At 46.8% G+C, this 13128-nt stretch overlaps 1 protein-coding gene across 3 annotated transcripts in view; it reads right to left on the bottom strand.

Moving 5' to 3' along the window:
- Positions 1-2607: 2607 nt before the first annotated feature.
- The window catches only part of PRKCB (protein kinase C beta), a 362350-nt gene continuing 351829 nt past the window's right edge, over positions 2608-13128 (bottom strand). Inside the window, exon 15 of one of the 3 annotated variants that reach the window (XM_051847384.2) lies at positions 2608-9035. In XM_051847384.2, coding sequence (XP_051703344.1) covers positions 8877-9035 — 159 coding nt within the window. In that variant the 3' untranslated portion in view covers positions 2608-8876. 3 annotated transcript variants of the gene reach the window in all.

Here is a 13128-nt window from a genome sequence, read left to right on the forward strand (position 1 = left end):
ATTCTCTCTTGAAGCACTGGCCCCAGGGGAAGCCAGCTGCTGTGTTCAGAGGCACCCCACAGTGATGCCCACGTGGTGAGGAACTGAGGGTGCCAACAACCAGGAGAAGAAGCTTGGAAGAGAATCCCACCTCTCCCTGGCCAACCCTTCCTGTGTGACCACAGCCCTGGCCTTCTGTTGGTACCCTCATGAGAGACTGTCAATCGGCTAAGCCATACCCAGATCCCTGATCCACAGACATTGAGTGGTTGGTGGGTAGAACTTCAGGGTAGGGGCAGCATTTCATCTGGAGAGTAAAAGATGCCACTTGGGAAAACTCCCTCCTACATCCGTGTACCTGGGTTTGAATCCCAATTCAAATTGGGATTGGGATTGAATGGCTCTGTTCCCAATTCCAACTCCCTGCTAATGTGCGCCCTGGGAGGCTACAGATAATCACACAAGTACTTGGGTCCCTGACACCCAGGTGGAGATGCAGATTGAGTTCGTAGCTTCAGCCTGGCCCAGCCCCGTCATTATAGGCATTTAAGGGACTGAACAGTGGATGAGAGCTCTATCCATCTTTGTGGGTCTGTCTCTGTATTTTTCTCTGTGTGTTTTCCTCTCAAATAAAGTAAATCTTTTTTTTTTTGAAATGAAGTTTTTCAGCAACTTGTCACACAATCAAAGCACCTCAACCCCAGACACAGTACTTGGTTCAGAAATGTGCACGTGGCCTGGCTGAGTCCATCAGAGAAAACTGCCGGACTTCTACAGGTGCTCTCACTCTTTCTCACTGGACACAATCCCAGGAAGATGAGAGACTGGTGCTTCTGCAGCCACCTTGTCCTCATGAGTGGAAAGTCCCAGACTAACGTGTGGATCTCTATAACCACTTTAACATGTAGAACAGGGCCTGGTTCAGAGTAGGAATTCCATGTTTATTAAATGAAAGATGGGTTTCTGTTTAGGAGAGGAAGAAAGGATGAAAAGCCAGCATGGGGAATAGGGAGAAATCGGAAACCCTTCCCCGATGCCATCTGAGATGGAACATATTGTCAAACATCCATAGAAACCCGTGTATTTTTGTTTTCTAAATGTGATGCATAGAACACACAGTTTCTTCTTTAAGTTGGCTTCTGCCGATTTTAACTGGCAGTTTCTCAAATCCTGCAGAGATGAACTTACGAGGTGGGATCCTTGGATTCGCCGGATCTGTCCAATCCTGTGTGTCCTGGGGCTCCTCCAAGAAGAAAGATGAACAAACCCAGTGGCATCTCCTAAAGTACTTAGTGTGACAAGTTTGCTCTTTTCTGCTACCCACCAGCCTCAGCAGCTCCACAGACATGTGCTGCAGATTGGATTACTCTATTTTTCCAAAAGAAAATAGAAGCATGACTTCATTGAGAGAGGAAGGAACCCAGCCGACACCCGGTGATTCAGTGCCGTGCCACTCTGCCTGGAGAGAGCAGGGATCCTTCACGTGCCGATGGTGTGGACAGCATGCCTGATTTTCTGCTTCTCTCCTGGCCCCCCTGGACATGTCCAGGTATTGAGAAAAGGACCTACACCCCACCTTTCTATGGCAGGAGGAGACTTGGGAGGCAGAAATGGGAAGCTAAATTAGGAGAAAATATCGAAAGGTTAAGTATGTATGTTCTATAGAGAGTGGCATCTTTGTGAATCACAGAAATGTGACCTCTGTAATGACACCTGACTTTTCCTCTTCTGCTGGCTTTTTAAAAGAACTTGTATTGGTTTATCCAAGAGACAGAGACAAAGAGTTAGAGACAGAGAGACATTGGTGATGATGGACGATATAGACAACTGAAAGATAGATGGACAGTTAGATGACAGATACACATAGATAGGTAATGATAGCTGCTGGTTCACTGCCCAAATTCATGCCCACAGTGGTTGAGGCTAGATGGGGGTCAGAGGCAGGAACCAGCAACTCAGTCTAGGTCTCCCCTGCGGGTGGCAGGAACCCAATTACTTGAGCCCTCGCTGCAGCCTCCCAGTGTCTGGAGGGTTGAGTGGGAGGCTGGAGTCAGGAGAGCTGAACTCAGGTACCCAGATGTGAGTTGGGGGCTAAATGCCTGCCCCTCTGCTGTCTTTCACCATGGCTGGAATGGAATTTTTTTTTATGTGCTCCATGCTTTGTAATAAACACTAACCACGTCGACCAGATACCCTGATAATGGGTAAGGGAAAATACTGAGGTCAACAAGCCTGTGTCTCTCAAATGACAGAAGTCTCAACTTCCAACTGCTCAGCAGTCCAGGAAGTGGATAAAGGGTGTGATAGCATAGGGGGTGGTGGAGGTTGTGGGCAAATGAGAACATGCTGCTTTTCAAGGAGACAGCCAGTTTCTAGTTCCGTCAAATTATTTACACATGTAACACAGGACTAGTGCTATCTGTTTGCAGGTGTTTTCCCCCCAAGAGAATCTGAAAGTCTAGCAATTTATATACCTATTTCCAGAATGTTGATAATGACTTCAATTAATGAGGACTGTGTGCAAATGAAACACAGCTCATCCCCTGGCCACATCAGCCAGTGGATCTGCGGTTTATAATCTCTGGATGAGAGTCCCTTTTACAAACAGACACACACAGGCAAGAGAGCTTGCATATATTAATTCAGTTTAATCATATCAATTCTTAAACAAAAAATGTCCTCCAAGAGACAATAGTTCACAGTAACTGCAAAGCTTACTCACAACTTTTAAAAATACCAGTCATGCTTAGCATTCAAAGGAGATATTGTAGAATAACTGTAAAAACTTTTACCAGGAACATCAGCTTCTGACTTTAAAAATTACAAATACTGAAGCATTTTGGTATCAGACACAGTAGTTTTGACATGGTCTGTTCATTTGATGAGTTTCTGGAAGTTTGGAAAATTGTACCTCTAACATTGGATAATGCGCTTACTCTAAACTAAACATTTTCAAATGTAGAAAACAAACTAGCAAGCTACACATACAAAGAGAAGCCCTGGAAGACAAGCTCTCCATATGTTGAATGCCAGCATATGCACCGTGGATCCTGGAAGACTAGAATTGATACATACACTTGGCCTGAAGTCTTACACCCCAGGCTCAACAATGGAGTGTGCATTCACCTACACATTAATGACAAACTCTGGGTTAGTATAAGAGAAGCCAGCAAATTCATTTTGGTCCAAGTTCATGATGAAGAGCTTATCAGTGGGAGTCAGTTCCACAGGCTGTCTGGTGAACTCTTTGTCGAAGTTGGAGGTGTCTCGCTTGTCCCTCTGTCAAATGGAAAGCAAACACATGGACACAGAGTAAGAGAGAAGAAGGAAATAGGACCAAGACACGCCAGGTAGCGGGAGGCCTGTGACAGCTCACGAGCAGAGTCAGAAAGAGCCCTGTGCTGACAGCTGTTAGCAGCTGCACGGTGCCTACTAGCCTGCCTCTCATAGTCTCAATGTGTGGTGGCTTTGCTGGAGCTTTCCCAAGAAAGGAAGGAAGTCATAGAATTTCTCTAAGGAAATGAGTGCGTGTGTGTGTGTGTGTGTGTATGGTGTTTTGCTTTCTTTGGCTTTGAAAAGAACTGAGTTGAAAACTACTTCTTCATCCTACATAATATCACCAAACTAACCAATAGGTGGATGGTCCTGCAGAAAACTGGCTGGGAGACCTCGTCTTTGAAAAAGACAACCCATTGCACGGCCCCCCTTGGCTGCCAAGAAGGAAGCATGACCATGGGGGAGATCAGATCATTGCTCAGAGAAAGCTGCTGACTGCTTGTTCACCCCACACTCACTGGTGCAATCTGGGCTTTGAAGGGATGCTCAAAAACCCACCCACCCGCAGGCTAAAATCAGGTGCTTATTAGCCAAAGGTTCTCGCAAAAGATGTTTATGGCCTGTAACTACCAGAAAAAAAAATTAAAGTAAGGTCTATACAGGCAGTCTTTGAAACAAAACAAAATAATGTGATTCTCTGATGGAGCCTGGCATTTCTGGGCTGTGGTTTTTTGTTACTAACTAGAGTTTGGTGCAAGTTGCACAGGGCACATCAGAGGGTGGGCTACTAAGGAGGCTGGGCCTGGAGTCCCCACCCTGAAGTGGATTCATGGTTTTTACCTGAGCACATGACAGATAAGCCTGCGTCATCTAGGGACGGTCTGGTGGCTATTTTATTAGAGGACAAACAGCCAAGAATAACGCCTGGTGTTTGCTAGCCTGGAGCAGATCGCCTGGGTGAAGCCAGACCTGTGTCAGCCACAAGGGGACGAGGATGGGTGAAGCCTGACGCAGTCAGTGGAGTCTGCCTGGTCCTCACCTGTGCTTCGAGCTTTGTCCCTAATGGGCCTTGGCTCATGAGGATTTCTCATGGCTGGGCTCGTTCCCCTTTGCAAACACCTTTCACGAAAATTGTTTCTCTTTGGCTGCTCCCTTGAGAGCGGGGAAAAAGAAAAAGTCTCTATGGAGCTCCCTACTCACTCTCGCAGTGTTTGTGGATGGGGAGAGCTACAGAGACAATACTGGCATTAGGAAAACCTCTGGGTAAGGGTGACCAAGGAGGAGCAGGCTAAAGACGCTGACAGAGCTGTTTTCCCAAGGGCGGGCCATCCCCTGCCACGCCCCATAGCTTGTGCTATGCTGCGGGAGGCTCCACCCCCAGGCACTCAATGTGTTACTTCCTGGGTGCTCAGACGCCTCCTCTTCCTTCAATGCTGTCTGTGCGTCCATCATCTCCCCAGGCACGCTTCATTTACTGCTTCCAGCAATTGCCTTGTTTATTTGTGATTTCTCTCCAGGAAGGCAGGGTCCTCATCTGTGTCTTCACTATTGCGTTTCTAGCACCAAGGATAGTGCCTGGCACACAGTGGGCTGGTCACCATTGTTTGTTGCAGGAACGAGCCAACAAATGGACATGAAGGATGTGCCTCGTCACTTTCTCCAGCTGATGGGCAATCCCTGAGCCAGCCACCTCACTCTGAAGCAAGCAACAAGATTGACTTCCGGTGGTCCTGAGGGTTTGCCACACATCTTGAGCCCCAGTGTGACGGGAACAATCTTAGGGTCCTTTGAGGTCTGAAGGGAAGACTGTGGCTGTGTGTGGGCTAGTAGGCAGGCATGAACATCCGGGGCTTAGACGCTGAGCAGCTGTCGCTTTTCAGGTCTCCTTGGCTATCATCACCCTTCGCAGAACTTCCCTGTCTGAGAGCACCCAGCACAAGCACCCTTCCCAGAAGCCTCCACTTTGGAAACCTTTCCTTGCTGTGACTGTGACGACTCATGCTGCAGAGAGCCACACGGTCTGAGTAGGACTTGCCTTTGACAGACTTTGTCCTGTGAGCAGACGCCCAGAGCAAACACTGCCACCTTCTACCCTAGAAGCTGGGAGAGAATGGGCCCCTCGGTCAGGACAATCTGAAGCCACACGAGGATAGCTGCACTCAGACAAGGAGGGTTATTAGTTCCACTGGCCTCCCAGTCATCCACCAGGAAAGTCACTGTGACCATGGCCCCCTCTTGGAAAAGGGACAGGGTGGTGAGAAATCTATGAAATTAAAAGAGGATTCTTGGATCCCAGTAGACAATTAGCCATGGTGAACCTGGGCTGTGTTTGGCTTTCTTTGGTTCTACTTCTCAGTCTCTTTTATTCTGACTTCATTTATATATTTTGAGAAATATCATCAGTCTCAGCTGGGCTAGAATAAGGAGGCTGTGTCCAGCTGAGGGCACTGCACTGGGCAGGGGGCTGTGTTCCCTTGAGGGCCAGAGCAGGTGATGCTAAACTCAGAACCAAGGCTGAATCCAGCTCCCTCTCTCCACGTAAAGAGACAACATGGCTATTTGTCTCTGCTCAGATCCTGATGTTGTATCTTTGCAAGCATGGAGACTGTGCCCTTGACCTTAGAGAAGGCACCACCCTGTCTCCCTCCTTCCCTACCCACTGCCCTTAGTGTCTGTTACAGATGTCTGGGTCAAGAGATGCTGCTTCTCCTTCTTCTTCAGCCTCCAACAGTGGACTACAGGGAGAAAGAAGAGCCCTAAAGACTGTTCATGATGAACCTGGCTAACCTGGAGACTAGTTATTTCTATCTCACATCTTGTTTTTAATTACTTGTCTCCTGATTGCCCTCCCACCAAGTGTTGTCCAGGGGTGGAGGGATGGGTTATATCTACATGGCTCCCCACTGTGCTTCCAGCATGCAGCACACAGCCTGGCACACAGTCCGGTGCTCAATAAATGCTGTTGACTCATTGGAGGGTGGAATAAATGGATGACTGCAAAAATAAAACAAAATAAAATAAATTCTTCCTGGATACATTTTCAAGTTGTTCGCCACAGGTGATATCTGGTGGAAGCTCTGATTCTCAGTCTCTTCTGCATTGGAAATGTTGCTAGAAAAGGAAATCGCTGCAATTCTAAGGATTCCCAACTTACACAGAAGGCTGCTCTGAGTGACCCTTAGCAAGGTATGCTGGGTAAAGAGACTTTGGCTTGAGTACCTACTTCTGCAAGCTATTCAACTTTTGAAAAATAATGGCAAGAATTAGGAAAATGTAGAGTGCAGTAAATATTATATTTATATATATATACACTATATTCTTTCTGTCTATCTATTAGTCTATCTATCTATTGGCCTATTGGTCTATCTATCTATCTATCTATCATCCACCCACTGGTCTGACAGTGTTCTATAATGGTATCTCAGATCATTTGTCAGCGGCCCAATGCTTTGTCTTGCCTTTTATTTTCTTTGAGAGTATGTCCAGTGAAATGCCTGGTGACCCAACAGCCAGATGAAGGACCGCAGACAACTCGCCTGTTGGTGGGTGATGGCACAGAGACACCTGCTCTACTGTTAGGGAGCAGAGGCCCCCTGCACCAAGGGTTAGGAGCTAGCCCAGCCCACTGACCCCACACTGCTCCTTTCTCCAGGATGTCACTTCCCCCAACAATAAAGTGAGCGGGTTTTGCTCTGATTTCCCTCCTTCTCTTAATCCCCCTAAGCTTGTCAGCTAGGAAGTCATGGTTGCTTCCCCTTAGATTCAGTTTGTCATCATGGTGGCGACAGCAGGGACAGCTCCCAAGGTGATGCAAGGTGGAACGAGAGGGTGGAAAGCAATCAATGAATGGTAGTGGGCTTTGCTTAAGCAGAAACCAAATCAGGGTTTTCTTGAACGTGAGAAGTCTTACTTCAAGGACATTTGTCAAGTGTTTAAAGTTCCCCTAATGGTATCTCTGAGGCCCCAAAGCTTCTGGAAATTTCTTGAACTCAATGCTGCCTGAGATGAGCAGGAAGTAGCAGGCAAGGTGGAGGAGTCACATGCAGTCCCCATCTGCTCAGACAGAAAAAAAAAATTCTCCCACCCAGGGGGTTCCTTGGACTTCCAGGAGTTCACACCACTGCTTGTGTCGGAGCTGGGAAGAGTGGTGATGTTGATGAGAAAACCGAGAACCCTGGTTATGATCCCAGCTGGCCTCTAACCTTGACTCTAGTGGGATTGTGGCACTGGATTCCAACATCAGGAGAGGCTCAGCCAAGTCATTCGGCCCCATACAGGCCACCAGGAGACCCTGGGAGTCCCACAGCCCCTGCCTCTAAGCTTATACTCGGGTTTAGTTCCTTTCTCCTGAGTTTTGGCCCCACTCTGTAGCTTGGGCTCACGTTTTTCAAAGAGAGAGGTTTTCCTTGAAATAGCATTTCTTCTTCTTTTCTTTTTTTTTTTTTTAAATTTGATCCCGATGCTAGAAGAAAAATGGCACATAACAGATATCCAGATACAAATGAACATTACCTCAAACATCTTGCAAAACAACATCAAAGTGAGGAACACAAACTGTCTTTGTTTCAAGAAATGGTGTCGTTCTCAGAGTCCTTAATTAGCTTTCCAAAGCCTGCGATAAACCTAGACAAATCCCATCCCCACAGGCGTGGGTCTGCTGGGATCCACAGCTGTCTTCCCACTTAAATCAAAGCAGATCAATGTGGTTGGCAACAACTGGACATGTATTTTAAAGCATATGTAACAAAGTGAGTAACCTTTTTGTTTTAGTTTTTGTTTTTCTTTTTTTGCATTGGAACGACAACAGAAATAAAACCCCAAAGCAAATCATGTTTGAAATGTAACGTAAAAATCACAGCCTTTGGGGGTCTTGCTAGAGCGACCATGTTGGTTCAGGGAGTGGTGCCAAATGCCCTTTCCAAGTTGTTTGGGGACAAAGGGTGACGAGCGACATACAACTTCAGAAATGACGGCGTGGTTGCATTTTGACTCCTCGAAGTGTTTTTAGATGGAAACTATCTAAAAACATGCTCTTAAGATTTTTCGAAGGACTTAAATAGTCTTCTCAACTTTGAGTTTAAAAAAAAAAATAGCAAAATTGTATTTTTAGCGTGTTCTTTGCAAAGCTCCACTGCTTCCAGAGCGGGCAGAATGGAGGGATTCCCTGCAGACCAAAGCAACCGTATATTTGGACATAAGCCAAGCTCCAGGCCTGGAAGTGGAAGGGTATTGCTAGCATCCGATTAGCCACCCATTTTGTGGGAAGAGTCTAGATCGAATGGTCAGGGTGAGGGTGAAACAGCGGTGCAGAAGAGGAGGAGAGAAAGCAGGCATTTTCTCTCCCCGCTGGATTTCCTTAGCGGGCATGCTGGGGAGAATAAACCGAGAGAGGACTCCGATACGTCTCAATTATGCAGCAGCAGGTTCAGGCGCCACCTGCATAATCCCATCTCATAGAGATGCTCCAAACTACTGGAGGACATTTGGGTTCTGAAACATGGTCGCTCTAGCCTTTCCGGAAAACAAAACATGGATGCGACTCGGCAATGAAAAAAAAATGTCACCACAATAGCCGTTGAGCTCGAATGACAGAAATGAAAGACGGAGGTCTACACATCTACTTAGCTCTTGACTTCAGGTTTTAAAAATTCAGAGTTAACAAAGGAAAATCCTTCGAATTCTGATTGGTCAATATTCCTGATGACTTCCTGGTCGGGAGGTGTTAGGACTGGTGGATGGCGGGTGAAAAACCGGTCGAAGTTTTCAGCATTTCGCCCACACTATGAGAGGGGAAGAAAAGAACTTGTGGTGGGTGGGAAAAAAAAAAACAGAAACCAAAGCCAAAGCAAAACCGAATCAAACAAAACTGGGCGTGGTTTCCTCCAATCCCTTCCCTTTGGGGAAACTCAGCGAGGTCGTTTCAATGATCAGAGATGAGAGCAACAGAAAATGCAAAATTCTCATGACCTTGGGTTCGTGACCTTGGGCTCCTGACCTTTCACCTCTGCAGCCCATGAGTTGACCCTGGTGTCCCTGGGAACCGTCAGCAGATGCATGGCAAAGGCATGAGATGGTGGGGCTAGTGGTATGTGGCGTGGCCCCCACCCCACCCCAAGGAGTTAGCCAAGCTCACCTGTAGGGAGAGATGGGCTTAAGATACCTGAGTGGTTCCATGTGGTGCAAGAGGTGGAGGGATGACCCATTTAGACATCACCTGGGAGACAGCAATATCTACAGGAGCAGAGCCCTCAAAGTGCCATCCTCTGGTTCTCAATCAATCAGGAATGCCAGATGTTTTGCAGGGCAACAGGTACAGTTTGTAAACTCCAGTTGTTGGAGGAAGATCCCAACCACGAGACCTGGATTTGGTTCTTGCCATGCCTGGGCAACCACAAGGCCCTGTTTGGTTGCATTGGTCATGGCCCTCAATTTCAAAGTACCAGGAGGTAACATCAGCTGTCCTCTCTCCAAGTAGGCAGGAAGGGTATTGGAGCAAAAAGAAACCAGTGCTTGGCAGGTGTGGGCAGTCAGTGTCTAGGGAGGACGCCATCACCATTTCTTACCCATCCCGTTGGTCCTTCTAGACAGAAAGGACCTGGTCTGAGACAGAGTTACAGCCGTTGTGTGTACATGTATGTGTGTGTGTGTGTGCCCACACATATGACAGCCCACACACCTGCTAATTCCACCTAATGAGAAGAGACAAGTAACTAAAACTCGGGTTCCTTATTCTGTGTTCTTCACAGCCAAAACCAAATGCACAAAATCTCTATGTGTTTCAAACGTGGTGACTACAAGAGGTAACAACAAACTAATAATATAATAGCAGCAACAGATACAGTAATAAGTATCACAACTAACTTTTACTATGGATTTGCTATGTGCCAGGCACCCTAGAAATCTCTTTACTTGCGTTATAATATTTAATCTTCCCAAGGATTATGGGAAGTGGGTATTCTTACTATCTCCACTTACAGAAGGTAGAACTGAGGGCAAGATTACGTCATTGGCTCCAGGTCACACACCCAGTAAACAGCTGAATTACGGGGTGGGACATGTCCACCCGACATCAGAACCCGAGATCCCAGCTCCAGCTCTATGAGTCCAGTTGTCAGGTTAGCGACGGATAGTAAGTGGGGGACGGGTGGGAGAAGGCATGGATGGGGATGGCTGGGAACGTGGTTGACAGGGAAAGTAAGAGGATTCGGAAAGATGACCATTTCCATCTGGAAATGATGACCTTGAGAAGCCCCCGAGGATTCAAGGTCAGGGCCAGCGGCAGTCAAAAGTACAGGACCTGAAGCTTAGGGAAGGGAGCTTGAAAAAAAAAAATCAAAGGATAGACTATGGAGAGTGGAAAAATATAACAGTAATAAAAACCATTGAGTACTTTCTACACCACGGATGTTTGCTAGGTGTTACCTTGTTAATTCACGGAACCACCTGTGGGTAGGTAGCCTACTCCCACCTGCCAACAATACGCTTGCTCCTGATGCTGTTTCCAAAGGGGATTTAGAAGAACCGGGAGAGAGCAACACCAGGCAAGCTAAGGGCGGAGAGGATCCCGGGGGAAGGGTATTATTACAATGGAAGACCTGCAAGAGGCCAAGGAGGGAAGGTGCTGAGAACTGGTCGTTGCGTATGGCAACTGGGAGGCAGCTGATGAGAATCAGAGAGCTGCCTAGGACTGCGGGCGCGGAGACAGTGGTGGCTGATGGGGAAAGGCGAGGGGTGCAAACTCCTCTTCTAAACTGCAGAGGCAGGAGAAGCAGAGGCATGAGGCGTCTTCAAAAAGGTCATTGGAAATGCACACTATAAAAAACCTGTGCATGGATTTCAAACAATTTTTGCACCAACAAGCATACCTTTTAAATCTATTTATTGTTATTTTTCTGTGAATTTGAGTAGCCTCAGTTTGATGTATGTGCAAGGGGACTTCGCTGTCAACGAGCTAAGCCTTCTGCTCCCATCTTGGACTGTAGACGTGGAGTCGCGTCCTGGCTGCAAGCTGACCCAGTATCTAGGCAAGCCGCCGGAAGTCCTCCCGGAAGACAAGGGCACATTCAGTTCCTACCAGACGGGGCTGTGATGAGGGGAAAGTGACCAGCGCAGCTGCTGGCACCTAGCAGGTGCTCAACATAGCTCACGAAATGCACACGTGCCCTACAAACAGCATATGCTCCTATAATATTTTCAAGATGCTTACCTTCTTAATTTTTATTACTTATTTCAGAGGGAGAAACAGACAGAGCTCCCATCAGCTGGTTCACTTCCTAAATGCAATCCAGGTCTCCCATGTGGGTGGCAAGAACTCAAATATTGGAGTTGTCACTGCTGCTTTCTGGGGTCTGCATTGGCCGGAAGTTGAGAAGCCAGTCAAGCCCTCGGATGTGGGACGTAAGTGTCTTAACCACTAGTCTCACTGCCTGCTCACATTTCAGTTTGAAATACTGAGGGGACCAGCACTGTGGCATGGCAGGTAGAGCCACCACTTGCGACACTGGCATCCTATATATGCGCCGGTTCAAATCCCGGCTGCTCCACTTCCGATCCAGCTCCCTGCTATGGCCTGGGAAAGCAGTGGAAGATGGCCCAAGTGCTTGGGCCCCTGCACCCACGTGGGAGATCAGAAAGAAGCTCCTGGCTCCTGGCTCTGGCCTGGTCCAGCCCTGGCCGTTGCAGACATTTGGAGAGAGAACCAGCAGGTAGAAGACCTCTCTCTGTCCCTCCCTCTCTCTATATATCTCTGCCTTTCAAATAAAAATCAATAAACCTTAAAAAAAATACTTAGGAAACAAATTCAAGTTTTAAAAGACTCATGTTGGAGTTAAACACTCTTGTTATTCCAAGATAATTTTTTTTTCCTTTCCATTGCCATTTTAACAGAAGAATAAAAACTTTACAAGATACATTTCATGGTGATTTTGCAATGGAAATTTTAAAAACATGAACTATATAAAATAAAAAATGTTGAAAAGCAAATTCCAGATGAAGCAAAGATGTGAAAAAGTCTAAATAAATTATTTATTTTCTGAAAATGTAAAAATATTTCAAAAAGACAAGCAGAATCAACAAAGAAAAAATCTGGTGAGTCCAACTCCATAAAAATTAAAAGCTTATGTATGACCTCCTGCCCAAGAAAGTTCACAAGAACAAAAAATTCTGGAATAAGTCGAAAGGCCAACAACAAACTGGAAAAATATATTTGTGACATAAGAAACAGATTATATAATAACCCCAAAGGAAAGCTGAAAAAATTAGGGAGACGGGCTGGCGCCGTGGTACAGCTGGTTCAGCTGCCCTCTGCAATGCTGGCATCCCATATGGGCGCTGGTTCAAGTCCTGGCTGCTCCACTTCAATCCAGCTCCCTGCTAATGCGCCTGGAAAAGCAGCAGAGATGGGCCAAGTGCTTGGGGCCCTGCAACCCACATGAGAGACCGGATGAAGCTCCTGGCTCCTAGCTTTGGCCTGGTCCAGCCTTGGCCATTGCGGCCATTTGGGGAATGAACCAATGGATGGAGGACCTCTCTCTCTCTCTCTCTCTCTTTCTTCCCTCTCTGTAACTCTTCCAAATAAGTAAATAAATCAATCTTAAAGAAAAAAAAATTAGGGAGAAACCTATATATGAAAGAACAAAATAAGTGAAGACATACTCAATTCTCACTCATAATTAAGGAAGCAAATACCAATAATGAGGAAATGACCATTTGGGACGGTGCCATTTGGATATGGGGAGGAAAAACATCCTTAGCACAGGAAACCGGACGTGCAAAGGCCCTGCGGCAGGAGCTTAGTTGGCACAGTCACCAAACAGCAATGAGGCCAGTGTGGTCACAGTAGCATGACCAAGGTGAGGCCCAGTAGGAGAGGCC

This window comes from Oryctolagus cuniculus, chromosome 19, assembly GCF_964237555.1.
Source record: "Oryctolagus cuniculus chromosome 19, mOryCun1.1, whole genome shotgun sequence".
Lineage (NCBI taxonomy): Eukaryota > Metazoa > Chordata > Mammalia > Lagomorpha > Leporidae > Oryctolagus > Oryctolagus cuniculus.